The 20572-nt window shown below is 40.7% G+C and overlaps 1 protein-coding gene across 2 annotated transcripts; it reads left to right on the forward strand.

Annotated features, from left to right (window-relative positions):
* Positions 1-302: 302 nt before the first annotated feature.
* LOC135423999 (cytochrome c) lies at positions 303-2786 on the forward strand. 2 transcript variants are annotated; one of them, XM_064674766.1, is made up of 3 exons: positions 303-438; positions 1180-1356; positions 1526-2786. In XM_064674766.1, the coding sequence occupies exons 2-3, from the start codon at positions 1188-1190 to the stop codon at positions 1672-1674; spliced, it is 318 nt and encodes a 105-aa protein (XP_064530836.1). In that variant the 5' UTR covers positions 303-438; positions 1180-1187; the 3' UTR covers positions 1675-2786. The 2 variants fall into 2 exon arrangements, with proteins under 2 accessions (XP_064530836.1, XP_064530846.1); XM_064674776.1 differs by having other exon boundaries at positions 305-434.
* Positions 2787-20572: the final 17786 nt, after the last annotated feature.

Here is a 20572-nt window from a genome sequence, read left to right on the forward strand (position 1 = left end):
CGCGCTGCTGAGGGCGCCGCGCGACCCTTGCTTCGACTGGCGCTGTGCGCATGCGCTAGAGCCCGTTTCCCCTAGCCTTGTCCCCCATTCCCACGCGCGCCGTACGTCCCAGAGTGACGTGTGACGCCTTTCCGCCGGCAGTGGGGGCGGGGGCAGGAAGGAAGTCCGCAGGCCCGCCGGTCGCAACCTACCCCGCTAGCGCCCGGCGTCGTGACGTAACTTGACGGACAGCCCTTGCAACCAGTCAGAGCTCTAGGGGCCGGCAATCGATTGGTTGTCGTGAGGGGGCGGTGGGTCCCGCGCGCCGGCATAGGTTGGTGGCGGCGGCGCCGGGTTACATAGGGCGGAGTACGGCGTGTCCTTGGGCACAGACCGAGCGGGAGGTGTCGGAGCGCGGTCACTGGGTCTGAGGGCGCAGCGAGGCAGCTGGGCAGGCAGGTGCGGGCACTGGCCGGGGGTAGCCGGGCTGTGTGTGGGGGCGGCGAGCGCCGGGCGGGGAGCGGGCGGCGCGCCCGGTGGTCCTGAGCCTCATTCCGCCTTCCGGGGCCGCGGCCTGAGGCGGTGGCCGGGGGGCAGAGGAAGGTCACGGCGGGGCTGGGCGGCCTCACGACGGGCCGGGACCTGGAGGAGAAGCCCAAGGTCAGCTCGGCGCAGGAGGAGCCGGGGCCAGGCGGCGCGGGCGCCCTTGGGCGCTCCCGCCAACAGGGACTCTGGGGTCATCCGGGGTCGCGGGGACAGTCCGGTGCCCGCCGCCCTCCGGCCCTACTGGTGCGCTTTTCCCGCTGGAAAGGAAAGCCTGCGAACAGTCCTGTGCTTTTGCACGGGGCTGTTGGTCACCAGGAAACTCTCCTGTTCCAGGTGTACGGGCTGTACGTAGGCGTTGTGTTAAGTTTGCTCTTCACAAGCTATCGTCGTGCCCTTCAAGCGCCGTGGGGCGATTTGTCTGAGGGAAGGCTTTTCCTGCTTTTCAAGCGTGTTTAACACCTTGGTATCTTATACATAGTTCTGTACTAATTTTCAAGCCCAGGAGCTGTAGCTTGTGGATACACCGTGTGCTGGAGAATTCCCAGGCCCACGGGCAGCAGATGTTGGTTTTGTAAACCAGCGGGGCACTTTCAAAGTTTCTGTTCGGTCGCTGACCTTGAAATGGCAATACTGACCTCTGTGTGCTTGGTCTAGTGCTGAAAATGGGAGATATCGAGAAGGGCAAGAAGATCTTTGTCCAGAAATGTTCCCAGTGCCACACAGTTGAAAAGGGAGGGAAGCATAAGACTGGACCCAACCTGCATGGCCTGTTTGGACGCAAGACTGGACAAGCTGCAGGCTTCTCGTACACAGATGCTAATAAGAACAAAGGTAAACTTAAAGCTGCTCTTTTGAGCTAAGGAACAAAAATACTGAGTTCTCGATGATAGTTCTAGAAGTACTAAAATCTGCCAAAAATTAAAATAATAAACAGACTTAATATTCTTGTTCTCGCTATTATTTCAAAGTCATTAACTATCTTCTTTTTCCTTCTCTCTAGGTATCACCTGGGGTGAGGATACTCTGATGGAGTATTTGGAAAATCCAAAAAAGTATATCCCAGGAACAAAGATGATTTTTGCGGGTATTAAGAAGAAGGCTGAGAGAGCAGACTTAATAGCATACCTCAAAGATGCCACTTCAAAGTAAAAGTTATCTGCTGCCTTATTTATTTCACAAAGGAGATGGCAATGGAAATGTCTGTGATGGTTTTTAAACTTTCTATTTTTACATGTACTGTGTCTAACCTGAAAATCTGTCTGACCCATCAGATAACCTTGCTCACGATGGGTCACTGGAGTACAAACTTGTTTGGCAGCCATTAACTTAACAGAAACTATGTAATTGGTTTCATGATCATAAAAATTAAAAAAACACAAAAAAAAACAAAAAGCATTTCCTGCCTCTTCATTGTTTAAAAAAAATGTATATAAATAATCAAATGAGTAATTGTCAGCAGCATAATAGCTTTGACAGCCCAACTCTTTCAGATTAAAAAGCAGGGTGGTTTTTGGCATCTTCCACCATGCATCTTCTGTTATATTACTTTAAAAACTTAAAAAAACCCCCACCAGCTAAACAAGAAAGACTTTAAAACGCTCAACCCCAACATAATATTTTTCTAAATTTAATCAGTGCTAGGTGTTGCAGTATATATTAATCTGTCTAAAGCTTGCATTAAAAATGCATTTCATCTGATTTAAGTATTTGTGAAATGGCAGTTGTGCCCAGCCACTTGTCTTTTATCTGATGGAAGTATGTTACCTGATTCATCCAGACTTGACACTGCATGCACCACTCCCCTTCAGAAACATCTTCAGTTTTGAAGTGTTATTGAAGCCCTTTGTTCAGTAAATCTTCTGAAAACAGCCATTCTTAGTGTAATGAATAGAACAGAAAAACATCCTGATCTGGAAATACAAGTGCTAAAGACCAAGCTGAGAGTTGTTTAATCTTCTTAATTCAGCAGAAGCGTTCACCTACAATCTTGTTACTATTTCAGATGAAGGGGTACAGGAATGAATGTGCTGGTAGACTTAAAAACGAATGGTCTTCCTCTGTGCCTGGCTGTAGCCTGTCATTACTTCTGAAGGTTCTGTTTTGCCCATTGTAAAGCATTTTTAACGTTTTAACTGGTTTTTTTTTTTTCATACTAAGCAAGTTGTTCAGAAGAATGTATTTACTGTGTACCAACAGTAGGGCATAACTTGGAGCAATCAATACTGTAAATTAAAAAAAAAAATTAAAGTTCTTTTACTGTGTGTGTCTGGAATTAAGTGAAAAACTGTAGGTGCCCAGGTTTACATCATTAGGAAACCAAATAAACAAAAGCTCCATGTGAAAAAAAAAGTAAATGCTACTTGAGTTGGTGGGAGAAGTACTTAAAAGTGTGGCAGAGTTAGAAAATATTTTGGACTAGAACCAGCAAAGCTTTTTTATCAATGTGCTCGTTAACAGCACTTTTGCTGTGATTCCCAAGTAAGAAGGGAGTTAAATCAAGGTAGCTTGAAAGCTGTAGCTGTTTTGTAGGGTGGACTGAGTTGAATTATATCAAATAGAATAGTGTGCTTAGTGCCTAAGCTTCAAAGAGCTGTTATTCAAAATTAAGCATGAAAAGAACTAAGATTACTAACATGGTCTCAGTGGTTGCTACCATATGTGTTGTGATTATTTTTTCTTTCCAAACTAACTTGCAAGCACCATTTCTTACAATTAGGGAGACAGACAATATTAACCAACAGCAACTTCTTTTACTAGAAGCTTGCTAAGAGAGAGCTTCAAATTGCAGTAATTTATTACTGTTCCAGTTTTCAGAACTGATGTTTATCAGCACCTTTATGGCTGTGCAGAACTTGGTTTTCTCTGTGCCAAAATCCTGATAGAGCAGTTGTAGATACAGAATGTAACCATACCCAACTCTGCAGAGTTCTAAAATGGTTATGATGGATTGCAGGGAGAGAGTTGTGACACTGTTCTGTCAGCACCTTTATGAGATCAAAAAAGACCATGATCTCTAAGTTCCTCTTCTCTACAACTTGTTTCTTCTCCAGATCAATTAGAGAAGAGTATTTTTTGGTAAGGTGCCATTTAATTCTGCACAGGCAACCATTTACAAAAAGTAAGCTACCTATCCTCAGAAAAACTTCAGGAAGAAGCAGAGTGGTCCTTTGCCCAGAGTAAGCAGGGGACACAGTTGAGCTTGGCTGTTCTATCTGTACCTCAGAGACCTTGGTACAAAGAAAAGTGCTGCTTATATGTACCACAGAAGAGGGAGAAAATGTAACTTTTAATTTTAGACTGAGCATGCATCCTTGTTTACATTTTAGGGAAAAGGCCCTTCAGACCTTTAGAATGTCATCTTTTTATGTATACAGCCCTAGACAGCCCTATACATAAAAGATTTGTTGTAGGCGACTCGCAGCTGTTTGCCACTGGACAAACTATGGTGTTTCTAGTATCTGATAAAGAATACTGAAACAGAAGGAGGTTAGACTACCACTTCTTGAGGTAAGTCTTAGTGCAAGGGCCTGGGTGGGTTCTTTGCAGGGTGGGAAGCAGATATCCAGGTCAGTTGTGTAATCAAGCTTCAGTTCTTTGATTTCTGGTTTATATTATAGAGTAGGAGGAGTGGGGTTTGCCTTTGTTTTATGAGGTACCACGTTTAGTGGTTTTCTTTCTGACAGTGGTATCAGTCTAGACACTTGGCATTTCAGTGGTTCCTTTACAGTTCCAAATTAGGGAATCAAGGCACCATTGCCAAACATTGCAACATCTCATAGAAATGATTCTTGGCTACTAGTTTATGGCTTTGGTGGGGCATGCCTTTAAAACTGATCTTGTAATATTTTCACATGTACTTATGCAAAGGAATGAAGACTGTCAATAATGAGAGGAAAAGGTAAAATCCAAAAGTACACCTTTTCACAGTATGACTTCAAAATAAGTAGGATACTTTTAAAATTATAACATCTATTAGTTATGCATTCCATTGAAGTTTAGTGATACAGAAGCTATTTTGTTTATTTAGAGTCTTAATTCAAGTGTAACCACTCTACAAACAACTTAACTTGGGAAAGTTCCATTTGTTGCTGCCTATCCAGTTGTAGATAATTGCTTCAGTTAAAGATGTGTTCATTTTGATAGATCTTGTCTTGTATAGGATTATGTAATACTTTTTTTTTTCAGTATAAAATACAATGTCAGTGATCCAAAAGAAGTGTGATACATTATGCTTCTTTTGTGGGGAAGAACAAAAATTAAACAACTAATAGATAAGAATTAGATATTCTAGTCTCTTACATATATCAAAGACCATTGAGTTGCACACATTTACCTCTGTATTAAGCCTTGTCATTTGCCTTTATCCAAAACACATCCTAAAAACTCTTCCAGGGTCAAAGCCAACAGAAGTCTCTGTTTTACTGCATACAGGATGAGTTGAACCATTTCAAATTGATGTCCTGAAAAGCAGGTTATTCTGGGAGGTGAGCAGCCCAGAGCGAGCAGTAGGAAATGTTACGCTGGGGAAGGATGTGAAATCCTGTCCCCTCCCGTGCTGCAGTGGCTGAGTCAGGACTCCAGATAATTGTCACTATCTGCTCATGATTCAGAGCTTGCATGTAAGTACTTGCATGTTTTTTTCCAGGATTGTTCTTTTGATCTGAAATACAGAAAATATGGTCGCCTTTTGAATATTAGTTTCTGGTTAGAGATCTCACAGGAGATAAGAGACATGGATGATGTTTCCTTCTGTGACATGATACAGATTCACATCCCCAAGTTTCCAGAAGGCTGAATTCACCACCAAACTGAATGTATGTGCTGGAAGGAAGATGCTCTATGCCTCTGTTGGAGCTGTCATGCAAAAGGAGAGCTAGAAAGAAAATTAGCAAAGGAGGAACTAACTATAGCAAAGTGTTCAAAACACATGCCTTGGAGCAGGGGAGGTATATTCTTTCCAGATTATTTATGCATGTAATTTTAAACAGTGTTGGATAAAAATAAACCTGGCAGTAGAAATCAGAAGTTATTACTCTGGTGGTTTTACATCTCATTAAAGCTGTTCAATGCAGCTTGCTTATGCAGTGTGAGCCTCTGCCTTGTATCTTTCAGAATCACCCACTCTCCAGATGCATCTTCCCCTTCCTTCGTATGTTAAAGTGTACTTTCGTATATAAGGCTGTGCTTGCTGTCCCCATCTTACCACACTGCCAGATTTTGGTCATAAGCACTCAAATCAAAAGCTGTTATTGGAAACGCTGAGTAGTGTTCTTACTTTTACAATAATCTGCAGAAATTCACTGCTGATGGTCCCATTCATTTGTGAGAGTTTGATGACAATTTCTTTTTAAGATATCTAATGATTCTTAATCTATGGGACAATGCCTTTTATTGATCTTTAACTCTAAATTTTTAATAGACCTAACTAAAGAAGGTAACTTTTACCTGCACTATACCTCAAGATTATTTGGGGTTTTTTTGGTATGAGATGCAGTGTGGTGATGTGAGCATTCCCTGATGTATAATGCTTCTAGACAAGTAGGAAAGATGCATCACATACACTGAATTTTAAATATATCATTAGTGTCACCTACGTGTCACCAGTACCCTCAAGAATCTGGTGCTCTTGCTTACCTAGGTTTCATTGCAAGAATGTGCCTATGCTGACTGTAACCAGCCTTTCCCTGAAGGCATGTCTCATATTTCTCTTTCCACTGCTGATTTGTTAATTGGCAAACAGAGAGGAAAGGAAATCAGATTTCTCCATACCTTGCCATGTTTCCTATAGGACTCCTGTCATTTTATTTCCAGTTATTCTGTCAGTTTATTTGCTATTAATCACGGAATCACAGAATCATTTAGGTTGGAAAAGACCTCCGATATCATTGATTCCAACCTTCGACCAAGCACCACCTTGTCAGCTAGGCCATGGCACTAAGTGCAAACAACATCCAGTTGTTTCTTGAACACCTTCAGGGATGGCGACTCCACCACCTCCCTAGACATTCTGTTCCAATGCTGAACAACCCTATCCATGAAGAAGTTCTTCTTGATGTCCAACCTAAATGGCCCCTGGCACATCTTGAGGCTATGTCCTATCCTCCTGTCACTAGAGAGAAGAGACTGACCCCCACTTGGCCACAACCTCCTTTCGAGTAGTTGTACAGAATTACAAGATCATCCCTGAGCTTCCTCTTCTCCAGGCTAAACAAACCCAGTTTCCTCAGCTTTTCCTCATAGAACTTACTCTCTAGATCCTTCACCAGCTTCGTTGCCCTTCTCTGGACTTGCTTCAGCACCTCAATGTCTTTCTTGTAGTGAGGGGCCCAGAACTGGGCATGGTACCTGAGGTGTGGCCTCACCAGTGCTGGGTAAAGAGGAACAATCACTTCCTGGGCCAAATACTAGATATTAGATCTGGAGTCCTTCCAGTGGTATTTTTATAGGAAAGGTACCACATTTTCAATTCCACAAATCTCTGCCATAAAGAATTATCGTAATTATCATGTACAAATTGTCACTGGTTGGCTACCCATCTGGTCTTTCTCTTCTTCATTTTATGTTACTATTAAAATTTATACTTCTTTTATACTGTCTGAACTGCAAACAGCTTCTTGTACTTTACTATTCAGATGTCTTTAATTTACACATCTCTTTAACTCTGTAGTGGGCTTTAAAAAAGTTTCCAGTTAAAGACTTGAAAAATCCTTTTGTGTTGTTTCAATTTTTTTTATTTATTTTTTTCTTAATTCACTGAAAACGGTTCGGTTTCAACTGGGTACCCAAGAAAATGTCTTTTCTTGTGAGCCTCAGAAACATGCTTCCAAAAAGCAATGATGGAAGTGTGGAGAAACGTCTTCAACTGGCGGCATTTGATCGGTTTCTTGCTTACACCCAATGAACAGGAGAGGGAGCCAATGTACTAAAAAGCTGCAGAAGAATTGTAACCTGCACTTGAAGGTAATTTTAAACAAACATCAGACAGTTTGAAAAACGAATTTCATTTGTACAAGAAGCGGTTTTAATGTAAGTGCCCAGCATAAAGCACTGAAGGTGATTAGTAGAGCTGAACGCATTGGTTTTTCTGCAGTAAGTTTGGGTTATTCTGAAGTCCTAAGCCAATTCATGTTTTATATTTCATGAGGCTAGCTCGAGTTTGAAATAGCCTGTATTAAATTTCGGTCTATTCAAATGGTGAAAGATTCAGTTAGCAAAATGTTTCTTTCTGACTTCTCAAAAGAATCTTAAATCAAAAGTGACAATCTCTAATGCATACTCTGGCTTTGTTCCTACTGTGGAGCTCACTTTGATGTCATCAGTTGAAGTATTAAGCTTGAAATGGACATACAGGTTGTAATATAGTTTCTCCACTAGCAGTTAGGCAGGTACATGGTGACCTTTGTTAACAAAAATGCACTTTAAATCTGCTTCTAATACTATTTTATGGATGGTGCTTGATGACAGTCTCATTACTCTGAAAACTGTGATGTTTTGTAATACTCGTGTAGCTAAATTAGCATTGTTACTATTATTTATTAATATTTGTAACCTTGAGTCAGAATTTTACTTAGCTGGAGTATTTCTCATGAGGATATCGATGGTCATTATTTAACCATCAGTATGGATTTTCTGGCACGTGCCTGACCATGAAGCCTTTGCAATTCTTCAAAAGACCATGTTGCCTTTTTTTCCTATCAATTCATGGTCAATGTGTATGTTACAAGTTAAGCTTCTTTTGCAGTGCCTAACTCTACCAGGAACAGTCTGATCAGACATTAATAATTTAGCTCATATATGTGTTTGCTGTCACTCTGAATTCTCAGAAAGACAGCATCTCTCTCTGTACCAGCATTCAATGACATATCAGAAAAATCTCCCCACAGAGAGGTGCAATTGCTGTTGAAAGATTCTTCCACATCAGAAAATATATCAAAAACATAGGGTAGTCTTCTACAAATGAACATGGTCATAAGGTATAAATCAAGATGACACAAATGAAGCAAAGAAAGGGGAAACAAAGTGGAAATTAAACAAAGTTAGTACAGGGTGACGTATTATATGTTCACCAGGGACAGACTCACCTGTGCTTTCACCTATTGAGATAGATATTACAGTATGAAAGGAAAGGCACTGGAAACCCAGAAGTAACAAAAACCAGACTTGTCTGTCTTCAGTGGAAGGTTTAGAGGGGGTGGATGGGTGGGGTGTGCATTCAGTGAGTATATCCTTTGGTTGGATACCTTTAATTTTGCTTCAGCTAATTGAAGTCATCCAATTGAAGCTACCTGGCTCCAGCAGTCTGCACTTTGCTTCCACTGATTTTGCTGATATATTTTCCATGTTAGCAGATCAGCCAGCTGAGAAATGGTGTGATGTTTACTCAGTGCACATATCAAATGATGTTTTGCAGGGCTGTGAGCTCTGATTCTTCAGTAATGCCAGAGCCGAATGTCACCACTGACACAACATGCTTGAGTTACACTGAAGTTCATGGCATAGCTTTAAAGTTTGCTCCAGCTTCAGATCTTACCTGAAAAGTACAGGTCAGTAACCTTCAGTAGACATGGTGAATATACTATAGATAAAAGGGTAACAAAAGGGGCTCTAGCACAGGAGAGAGTAGTCACACAGTTGAGTCAGGATGAAAAAGAGCCTTTGTTTTTTAGCCAGATTGTATAAAAAGTACTGATAAGGAGCTTGGCCTAAATTACATTTACATTGCCAATATATTTTGTTTTAAATTTAAGGATGCTAGTTCTCTGAACTGCTCTGTGCCAATCTAGAATGCAACTGAAAGTCAAGTCATTGTGAAAGCCTCCTGAAGTGAAGATAAAAGGACCTGAAACCCAATGAATCTACATCTACTGCAGTGCAATCTGTCTGGCTCTTTGCCTGTCTGGCTCTTTAACAGCAGTTTTCAGTTTCTAGATAGTGCAGCCTGATGTTCTGACTGATCAGTTTTAGCCAAATTTTTGTTTTTCTCTCAGAAAATGGTTTCCAATAATCTTAAGATTTCAAGAAAACTATTCTTTTGAGAAAGCAGTTGGTTTTATTTTTCTCATGCAATCAAATCAATGCTGTGTATAGCACTGGTGCTATTGCCAGGAAAGCAGGAGAAGGAAAGGTCACAGTGAAGGCTTCTCCCACTGCCTGAGTGAACTGGGATACTCCCCTCCAAGGGCTTCACACCATGACCCAAAGACAGCACTGTCACAAGTTTTGCACCCATGACAGTTTGGTGTCTGGCAGCTGGAGTGCTTTTGCTGATAGCTCTGGGAAGCCTTTCAGAGTCCCATGCTCCCTCCTAAAAAAAACAGGGTAAAACGGGATGGACAAAGAGACAGAAACTGTTATCAATTTGTGCACTGTGATGTAGAGGTTCAGTCTGGGGGAGTTTCCTGTTTGGGATGGTATGCCAAGAGATGTTTTTCCACCCAGATTTATCTTAAATCTTAACCTTCCCACTGCCCGTTACCATTAATATCTGCCACCCCTCAACTCCCCTCAAAGCAGCTCCTTTTCCTGCATGGCTGCAGCAGTAACCTCCAGTAACCAGGTCTCGGACACGCTTGACTTCTTCAAAAAGGGGGACAGCTTCCACTGATCTTCCAGGTAGGTGTAATTTTCTTTCTATTATGTTAAAATTTCCAAACATCCTTTCTTTCTCACCTTAGGGTTACAGAGTTGGGTTTTTAAGGAACAGCACAGGATCTTAGAGTCACTAAGATCAGTGATTCCTTAGCTAGTCTTCAGATTTTTCCAGGTCTTTCTTGGGCAATCCAATCACTCATTTGCTTAACTGAAAGAGTTGGGATCCTCATTTTCTGTAAGCTCTTCTAAGTTCAGGGGGATGTTGTTTTTTTTTTTCTTCTAAGTTGTTTGTTTGTTATTTGTTTGTTCATTTGTTTTGCAAGAACTAAGAGGTTTTAATTCAGAGAGTCTCTGAATGGCCCAGCCAGCCCCTTCCTCATGCGAGAATATAATAACATAATCATAAGGGCTTTCCTTTCTTTTTCCATTTGTCTAATTGCTTGAAGTTGATCCTGAGGGACTTCAAATACAAGGTAATTATTGGGTAAGTATTTCTTATTACTTCATCTGTGGAAGTTCACTTCATTGGTGCGCATCATATGCTCAATTTCTCTTTATCGACCTAATGTAATAAGAGAGCTTGTAACTTCACTGAAAATAATAGTAAATATCAAGTGTATGTTTTATGACAGTACTCAACATCAAAAGGTTTCAGAGGCAGATTTCTTAACTTACAGTAGCACAGTTGCATAAGTCTAAATAAAAGCTTTATAGTAGCATGACGAGAATCTTTAACTTGGAGTTTCATATTAGAATAAGCAAATATTAATGAAATTCTGAAATATTTGTTCCTCTGGTGACCCATCCTGCTTTCCTTTGCTGTCTACAGCTATTACAGATACATGTCTCCAGAGAATCAAATAAATGGTTGTAGTCATTGCTAAAATATTCAGCCAGAAGATGTTTGGTTTAAGCTATTTTTAACGGAGTACCTGCATAAACACAATCACTTGTTCATTTTTCTTTTATTTTTGTTTAACTGAGGTCCTTCTCCCTCACACACATGGAGGGTAGCATAGGAAAGAGAGGGGCTTGTGAACTCTGCTGTGTAGAGCTGTTTCCCATAGCTCTGGATGTACTCTGTATGGGTGAGACTGTCCTGTGACTTGTTCATGCCTACAGTTTCTTTCCAGCCACAGAGGAAACCTTCTCCCTTTTCATGAAGCCACCTTTTAAAGGAAGGCCTGTTATGTTGTTACCTAAGCCTATGTTTTCCAGGAAATGTAGGTGGAATCAGTCTGAGTTTGTACAGTCTTGTGGCTGTCTCTGAAACCGTTTCTTTGCAAGTTTTAAGTGGTGCAGGCATTTTATTTTACAAGTAGAAGCAAAGTTTTAACTAATCTGAGGAATGGTATGCACTTAAAACTGTAAAATTGTATGCTTCAAACTTTTTAACTGTGGGCAAATATGCATTTGTTTAAAATTTGCAAGTAGGTGGATTTTTTTCTGTCTTGCCAAGCTTTGTAGGAATTACATAGCCCTACAAGCAATTTGTAAGTATTTTATAGACTTTGGTGAGTTCAGAAATGCTACAGCTTTTCTCTTATGCTTTAATGCATATATGAGACCGTGAATCTGCCAGTATGTCTAATTGCAGAAAATGCAAGTACGAGGAAGTCTACACAAGGTGTACAAAGCATGCCAGAAGTGTGAACTTCACTGTTTCTTTCCTGCCAGATTCTGGAAGACCAAGGTCTTAAAAAATTGTAGGTGTCAACTAGAAATTAATGTGGCCATGTGTCTCACATGTCTGCCTGAAGTTTGGCTCTTACACCCAAACTTCGTTGGAAAGGGTTTACTCTCCCTATTTGCCTTGTTTTTATTTCCCTGCCACCATGACCAAAATTAAAACCTCATCGGGGGAATTTCATGTGTATACCACTGCATTAAAGCATCTCAATAGGGGCTTGCAAGGCTGGTGCATATATATTATATATATATATATATGTGTGTAGGTTTGGGCTTTTGTTTTTCATCTTTGATTGCTTCTATGGATTTCTTTCTGGATTATTCCTCTGTAGCTTCAAAGTTGGGCTCAGAAAAGCTCAGAGGCCAATATTTGTATTCCTTGTTTGAATTCCATGTTATGGAAGATGTAGCAGAGGCAGCCCAGTAATTAAAAAGTGAATGTTTACTGATGTTACCTTGAATCTCATGCAACAAGAAAAGCTAATTTAATGACTGAAGCAACAACTTTGGTTTAAGAGACATCCTATATATGGAATCCAAGATTTATGTCCTAGAAGGATCAACTCTTCATCCTTCATTTGTCCAGCATTAAATAGTCCATTGAGAAGAGCTTGTCTACAATGAATGGATGATGAACCTCACCCCATCCCCAGCCGAGTTCCTTCTGATAAAGTTGTGGTGTCTCTATATTCTCTTTGAATGAAGTCTTGTTTTTGGTTTTGCTCTGCTGTTTGCTCATCAGTTTCTGTCTCCAATATATATATGCATATATATGTGTGTGTGTGTGTTCTATACTCTCGCTGCTTCACAGTTTATGTACAGAAAACAAGAAATTAAGTCTGCAACATATAAGTTACTTCAATAATAATTGCATCGGTGCATCAGACTCAATGTGATTATTTTTTATAAGTAATGGTCCCTAGTAATTCAGAATTTTTAAATAGGATGTGGGACAAAGATATCTAGCCCAGAACAATGTTTTCAGCAATCCTGTTTTTGCAGCTGCTTTCCTACTATTCAGATGCATTTTCTTGATTTGTGTCTGAAGCTCAGGAGGAAAATAATCAGCTTTTGTGGGATTTAGACATTATAGTGCTTCTCTGTTTCTAAGCACTCAAGTAATAAAGGCTTTGTGAATTATCTCCAGCATACAGTATTACTATCTTTCCAAAACTGTCATTGCAGTTGAGTTTAATGGCTACTCTACAACTTAGGAGCAGCTATGAAAATCAAAAGGATGGCACCACAATTACAGACTAAAATCCAGAAAGCTGCAGTTCTTGCTCCAAGAAAAATATTGAATGCATTAGCAGAACATGACTTCATTAACAGCATTAAAAGTTATCATTTATGGGAAGGCAAGCTCGACTTTGGCACGCATTTCAGTGAATGACAGCAACTTTTTTAATATTTCAACTAATATGCATTGGCAGATAGCTTAGGGCAGCAGGTCTAAAAGCATTTAAGATTACAGCAATGTTCCTTAAAATAATATGAAGAATTGTTACTGCACTAATTTTTTCATTTTAAAAAGACATTTTGCAGATTGTTTTGTGTATACTAATGTTCATATAAAATTAAAACCACAGACATGTCTCCTAGGTAATTATGCTCAGTACCTTTCTAAAAATACAGTCTTTTAGACTTTTTTTTTCTTCACAGTAGAAAAAGAAACATATTCTAAATTTTGCTACTTTGTGACTGTTATAATTTTGTTTAGAATTGACTCAGTTTTGGGACTGGGGGAGTTGGATTTTTTCCTTCTGCTTCTCCTCCATCCTCATGTCTGTATGTGAAACCTACATAATTCTCATCAGTCCTTTCTTCAGCCCTGGCAGGATTTGTTGATAATCTCTTATTTCTATCTAGCCTTCAGTGACTCCTCTCCTAGGCTGCTGCCACTGCTACTGCCACACTGAGGTTTAGCTCTTGTGACATTATCCTTCTGGAAACAGCAGGATAGATTTCTTGGATTTTTGCAAGCCACCTATCTGAGTAAGAATATACCACTCTGCAGTTCAAATACTGGTATTGTCTCCTGAGCCAGCAAACCAATATTGATAATATTTCTTAGCTATTTTGACATTTATTTTTTTTTCTCTTCAATCTCATGATTGTTAAAAGAATGGTTGCTACAATTTTGATTTAGGACAGCATCATTCAGTGTTTGAGAAAATCAAGATCAATTTCAATTAAGCTTTTCAAATTATCTTTTACTTACAGAAAAAGAAAATCAAAGTGGGTAGGAATGCTATTGTGTCTCTGAGGATTTCTTGTTTACAATTGTAAGTCTTGATTCTCTTCTGTTTTACAGTGATACGAATGAGGCATAAATGTTAGGCACAATGTAAATGTAGACTGATATAAAAGCAGGGGGGAAGGATGAAAGAATTTGGGCCTACAATGGGCAAAATAGAGAGTATTTACATACAGATAGAGTGCATGATCTTCAAAGCAGAGAGGGCAAAACCAGAAGATCCGTGAATCTGAAGTGGACAGGAATCTGAACTCAAATCCTGCAGGAAAGCACAAGAGGTAGCTGATTTGATGTCCCTTCCCAGTCTTGCAACAATTACGTGTTTCCAGATATGCCTCTTTGGACAGGAAGATATACAGGTAAGACGTTTGACAGACAGAAAGAGAACATAATCATGCGATGCAAGCCTTCTCTCCAGCTCCAGGGACTGAGAAAGGAAACCAAAGGCGGATACATTGTTCCCACGTCCTAACTGGTTCTGGCTGGCTGCGGAGGCCAAACCCACCTTGCCATGCTTGAGAATACCCAGGGAGTTTCTGGAAAACAGGAGAACCTCTCAGCAGCTGCGTTGGCTGAGGTGTTGCAGATCCAGCAGGCCCTGCCTTTGCTGTGCCTTGGAGCAGCTGACGCAGAGCAGACTTCTCTCCGAGGCACTTAGAGAAGTCATGCAAGCCTCATTTTTTGTCACCACATGTCAACAGAGTAAATAGCCTCTTCTGTAATGGAGCTGGGCACTCTTGCTGTCATACTAAAGGGAATGAAAAATGAAGTTTAAAGAAATTTGTGAAGAAAGGAGAAAAGTAAATAAAGTCAAGGTAAATTCAAGCCTGTTCTTCAGCTCATTACAGTGAGAAGAGTGTGGACAAGATATCAGCAAGTCCCGGAGAGAAGGAAAAGGGCACTATGACAGTTAACAGTGGGCAGTGGAAGTGCATGGAATATTCACTTTCTTGTTCACATCTAAATTTCTACTAATGTTTTCAACAATAATGGCCATTAAACAGCAACACATATATACACAAAAGCTTGTGTTGTGGAAGTGATCACTGCAGACCACCCTGTGGCACTAAAGAACTGCCTGAGCACTGCAAGGCGCTGCTCCCTCTGAGCACTGGCCAGCACTGGATGCACATATATGTCCTTGCTGCCACTTACTGAGAGGGGCTTTGGTATCCCTGACCGAGCTGCAATGTCACCAAAGAAAGCAAAGTTTCCTTCAGTCACTGAAAAATCGATTACATAATTTGCATTTGGCAAGTGTGTGGAGAGGAAAGAACAAATCATAAAGGTGGTTGGTGTGCTCTATATCCGGCACCTAGATGGAGAAATGCATAGGCACTGAAACAAAAGGATTAAAATTCAGTTGCGGAAAGGGGGTAAGAGAAACGTAGAAGGGGCTGAGGGGAAGGTAAAGAGACTGCAGGGGAGAAAGAAAGTCCCTGAGACTCCCATTCCTTGGGAAGAAGAGAACAAAAGGACTGGAGATAGTTAAGGGAAAGGAAAACTGGTGAAGTGCTCACACAAAAATTATGGAGGCGGATCTGATAAGATTTACTGGGGAGACTGCTGAAGGGAGAGAATCATAGGAAAAGCAGAAGGGTTTAGGAAGGAGCAAAGAAATGCAGTTTCGATGGATCAAAAACTTTCTATGAAAAGAGTGAGAAATGAAGAAGTCTACAGAAAGTTCACCCAGACATAAAATGATAATGCTGGGGGAAAAGTAAGAATAAGAGCAGGACTAGGATGTTATTGACTCTGTTTTATTGAGTGTTTGGCCCTTCCAGCATTCTGGCCTGTAGGTGACTGATAGCTTGCTTTCCTCCCTAGATTCCGCTTCTTTGAATACAGTCTACACCATCTTCTTTTTTTTTCCTATCAAAAAGCTGCCTGATCTTGCATTTATACAGCTGAAAGTCCATAAGAATTCAAAAGAAGTAATCTTATAGCAAAAAGCAGTATTAAAATAGCAAAGCACTGTGCCTCCACAGGCAGCAGCTGGAGAAAAGGGGTCTAATTTTCACTCTGATCAGCTCTTTGGCTGAGCACTTTCACATGCCTGTGGTTTCATTCTGTGCGATAACCAAAAGGTAACAACTGAAAACTATGGAGAAGCTTCATATTATTAATTATGTAGCTACTTCATTAGTAAGTAGAACGTACATAACAGGACCACATATACACACACTGAAACAATTGTAAATTATTCAGTTGAAACCACACTTACCGAAATGCCCAAGCAAATCATGTTCTTTTTCATATGGTTTTGAGCATTGTATCTTATTTGTCCAGAAAGATATGAATCCTTTTATTTCTGTAATTTGTTCTCATGTAGATGTAAAAGAACACCCATGATTGCACTTTCTTTGGAGGAATTTCAGGGTGAAGAATAGCACTGGTAGCACTAAATAGCTCATTGAGCTAAGCCTTCCTTGCAAACTGATAAAATAATAGTGATTCGTGGAAGCATCTTTCATTGCTGAAATTGATAGTCCTGTAATGTCATCTTCTGATTAAAGTAGTTTTGGAAATATGGAGTAGGGAAAATTACTACCCACGTTCTGTTTATTTTCCTTTTAATAATATTGACCTACACTTCAGTAATAACCAAAATTTTGATTATAAGTAAATATACAGAAAGTTTCTATTAAGTTAAAGTCTGGGAACATCTGAAGCACAGATTTAATTTCAAATGGAAATGAAGTCTTAAAGAGGTTTTTGTGTCTCACAGGCTAGGTGCATCACTGGGTTTTTGACAATAGTATTTTCATTTCTGATCAGCTCTCTCTGTTCTTGAATTTGTGCTTAGAAAAAGGCCTGGTTAAAAGGATGTTAAGCAGCCAAGTAAAAACTCCTTTAGGAAGTAGTGTTTCTGTACTCCAAAGTGGCAGCAGAAATGGGAGCTTCTGCTATTCTCTGCTGCTCTAGGCTTGCTCTGTTTTTTCCCTCTAAGAGATATGTACACCTGTGCTGCTCAATGCAGCACAATGTACAGATTTTGAGGCTAATTCTTAGTGAGCTAGCATTGGTAGCAAAGAGGTAAGAGCTGCATAAGCAGAACACTGGATCAGAGCCAAGTTCTCCTGCTGAGAAACTAGCCTGGATGCCTCTACTCATTTAGCAGTAGCTCAGGTATCACAGCCAGGTACCACGTCCTGGCATGGACACGCGGGCAGTGTTTCTGAGGGGAAGAGCACTGACTGCTTCACCAAGTGATTCACCAGTGAGAGAGCCTACCTGTTAACCTTCCATGTGTGGTGTCCCCTGGCCTTCCAAAGGATGTGTTCAGTCATGGGTGACACACTGAGGCCCAGAGACCTTTGCATCTTTGGCTCCTGACCAAACTCCTCCAAGAGAGGAGAGGCAGCGGCTGTCCGGGAACATCGATCTGGGTATTGATTTGTTTCTTTCTCTAGCCTGAGCACAGCAGGATCCCTGCTTTTGAAGGGAACTGGCTGTGCAGGGTCCCAAAGCGGAGCAGCATGTGTCAAGTGCCAATGGGAATGCCTAGGAAGGCTCTGTACTCATTACAGCCGGTGTTTCACCCAGCACCAGGAACAGTGCTATTGATTTTGCTCTGTTCTCTTATCATCAAGCTGAGTCAAGACTCCATTCTTCTAAAAGCTGCATTAGAATAATGTCAGCAGAAGATCTGCTGCCCCTCCACACACTGTTCAGGGAGCTCATGGGATTAGCTAGGCCTAATGCAGTAGGACTGTATACAGTCTTTCTGTTTCATTTCTGGAAATCTATTGTTATGCCAGGCTCTGCTTGTCCTGAGAGAGAAGGAGTATTGTGCCAAATTTCATACTGAGTGCAGTTCTATAAATCAGCTTGAATGCTTGGCTTATTAGAACCAGAGGCAAATGAGAGGCTAAATGCCAATACTGATATTTAACTATGTATGAGGTACAATTCGAACAGTGCAAGGCCTGCGTGTTGGATGTACTGTCAGTGGACCTGGTAATAAAGCTGTTTACTGGGAAACACTCGCTTTCCTTTTGCCAAATGACAAGAAATGCTTTTTGGCATCATATGACTGTGATACTGCAAGTTTTGCAGTGCAGAAGTAAACTTGAAAATCTAATTTAACACTGAGCAATAACTTGCTGATCACAGGCTGTAACATTTATCTTAAGCTCAATCACTTTCCTCTAGACAACAGTAATTGATGTTTAGACATAGGTATAAAGGACAGTCTGAAAAAAGCATAATGTCTTCATTTCTGTGTCTCATAAACCCGTTGTCAAGAATGTACATAACTCTGCTTAACATTCACCATGTCCTCTGCAGGACTTGCTGCAAGTGTTCCAAATATTTGCTGCTTAAAGAATGATCAGAAAGATGAGACAAAAATGGTTGTGATTTATTCCTGAAGCTGTTTGTTGCAAGATTATGACCCAGATCCAGCCCTCCTTAGGGCGGTTTTGTGCTGCACCCTGGGCAGAGTGCCCTTGAAAAGAGCAGAGCTGCAGTTGTGTTTGGGACTACACTCTAAGGTGTATTAAGCAGCAAAGCTCAAATTCTGCTTGCTCTGTGAACTGTTTTTTTAAAAAATCAGAAAAAACTAAAGGAAAAAAAAAAGAAAAAAGAAAAGAAAAGAAAAGTAAAGTACTTAATCTGTAAAGAATACGCTGCCTAAAACCTGTGTTGAAATCATGTTTGGTAAACAGTGCATTTAACAAGATATCAAAGCGATTACTCCAGTAAATCTGAAATCAGACCTTATTGTTGAAAAAAAAATAAAGGAGGCAATTAGCCATTCTAGTTATGTTTGCACTTTGGTACTGATGCTAGAAGTGCGAAGTAGTCACTCAAAGTCCAGCTTTACAAACATGACCCTACTTTTTACCTTTTGCTGAAGTGTTCTGTTACATAACAGGGCTATCATTTCCTTTTTCCTGAGAGACAGGTTTTTGTCATCCTAGTTCTGCTAAGAAAAAGAAGGACTCAGGGGAAACACCATATTCTCCACTGGCTTTAGTTCATACCCAAAACTTATTGTTCTTCCACCAGCCTGTCCCTTCTACATTCTACTTCATCCCATCCCATTTTCATTTGTCTTCTTCACCCTTCTCCCTCTCCTTGAGCAGGTAAGACTTCACACCTCCATGACAGCTGGATTAGAAAGCTGTGTCTTAAAGAGGCTGAATGCTAATGCCAGCTGACCAGATTTCAGAGGCTGTGGATTTAACCTAGCTGCAAGGGTGCAAGGAGTGCTACAGCAACACAAGCCTCATCTGTATCTCCTGCATTTTCATTCTGCTGTGTCTGCTTTATTTTGTTTATGCAGAAATGCAGCTAATTTCTCAATGACTCCCAAGGGAAGGACCATGTTGTCAATTCCTCTTTTCTAGAGACTGTTTCCAGACATGCTTCAGCCTCTGGGATGATAAGTGCATCAATAAGGATTTCTGTCTCACTGGTACTAGACCAGAAAAATTCATCTTGATACAGAGAAAATAAAGTTTTCTTTGCTTTTGTGTGTCTTACACACACAGACATATACATGTCTAGCTTCATACCTGGTGTTTCTCATCCTTCTGGGCCTGGTTGTCACACCAGCAGGCTATAGCATGATGGAAGGAAGTTTCCATTACTGTATGATTACACTGGTCCAGTGACATCCTACATCATGGAAGAGAGCCAAGATCCAGAGCATCCCTTACAATCTGGAATTTGTGGCTCAGAAGCCCCACTGTGCACTGGCAATATCAGCAGATGTTGTATTCCCCTATCTGTAGTGAACTTGTACTTCAGTGTTCGGCCTGAATTGCCTCACTGTCTGTCTTAGGACTGAGCAGACAGTGGTTGTTGAACTCAGCACTCCAATCTGTGTTTAAGTATTTACTGTCATTCAGAGGCATAATTATGTTAGAACCACTCCTTTACCTGTTTCATGACCAATATTTGCCCAGCACTTCCCACCCAAGTATCTTTCACTTAGAGGCCATTATGTAGGAATAGTAGAGCACTGATAGGACTCTTTTGCACATCTATTAGAGGAGGCCAGCACAGCTGATCTGCAGAGCCTGGAGCCTAATTCTTCAACAGGAGTCGAGATGGAAATGTCTTCCCACACTTCAGCTCATGCAGAAGTCAGAATGGAGAAAACCTTTGCTGTGACTGATAGCAGAAGTAGACTATAAATGATTCCAAACTGCAAGTAAGTGCGTGTTACAAGGTTAGGTAAGCATGTCAAAAGATTCAAAGCCTGATGCGATCTGTATGGTTTCTATCAGTCTCAGAGTTTTGGCTTTCCTCATTAGAAAATAAATGCTTTTGTGTCTTTCTCAATGGAAGATTTTAAAACAAGAGTAAAACAGGTGTGCAAGTGTCAAGAATTATCCACATATTCTCCCTGCTGCCAGTGTCCTTGGGAGCTGAGACTGGATTGAGATTTTCCTCCTTTAATTATGTCAATTTTAATTTGTTGGCTGTTCATAAGAAGCCACTAGCCTGGAACAGCTGCTGGGGCTGTGTAAAATTAACCTGAGCCATGTCCAGGCTCTA

This window comes from Pseudopipra pipra, chromosome 1 (genome assembly GCF_036250125.1).
Source record: "Pseudopipra pipra isolate bDixPip1 chromosome 1, bDixPip1.hap1, whole genome shotgun sequence".
NCBI lineage: Eukaryota > Metazoa > Chordata > Aves > Passeriformes > Pipridae > Pseudopipra > Pseudopipra pipra.

Bases quoted from the DNA above. Each gene is read 5' to 3' on its own strand.
- LOC135423999 (XM_064674766.1), top strand. From the start codon at position 1,188: ATGGGAGATATCGAGAAGGGCAAGAAGATCTTTGTCCAGAAATGTTCC. The intron at 1,357-1,525 runs GTAAACTTAAAG...CCTTCTCTCTAG, and splicing joins AGATGCTAATAAGAACAAAG to GTATCACCTGGGGTGAGGAT.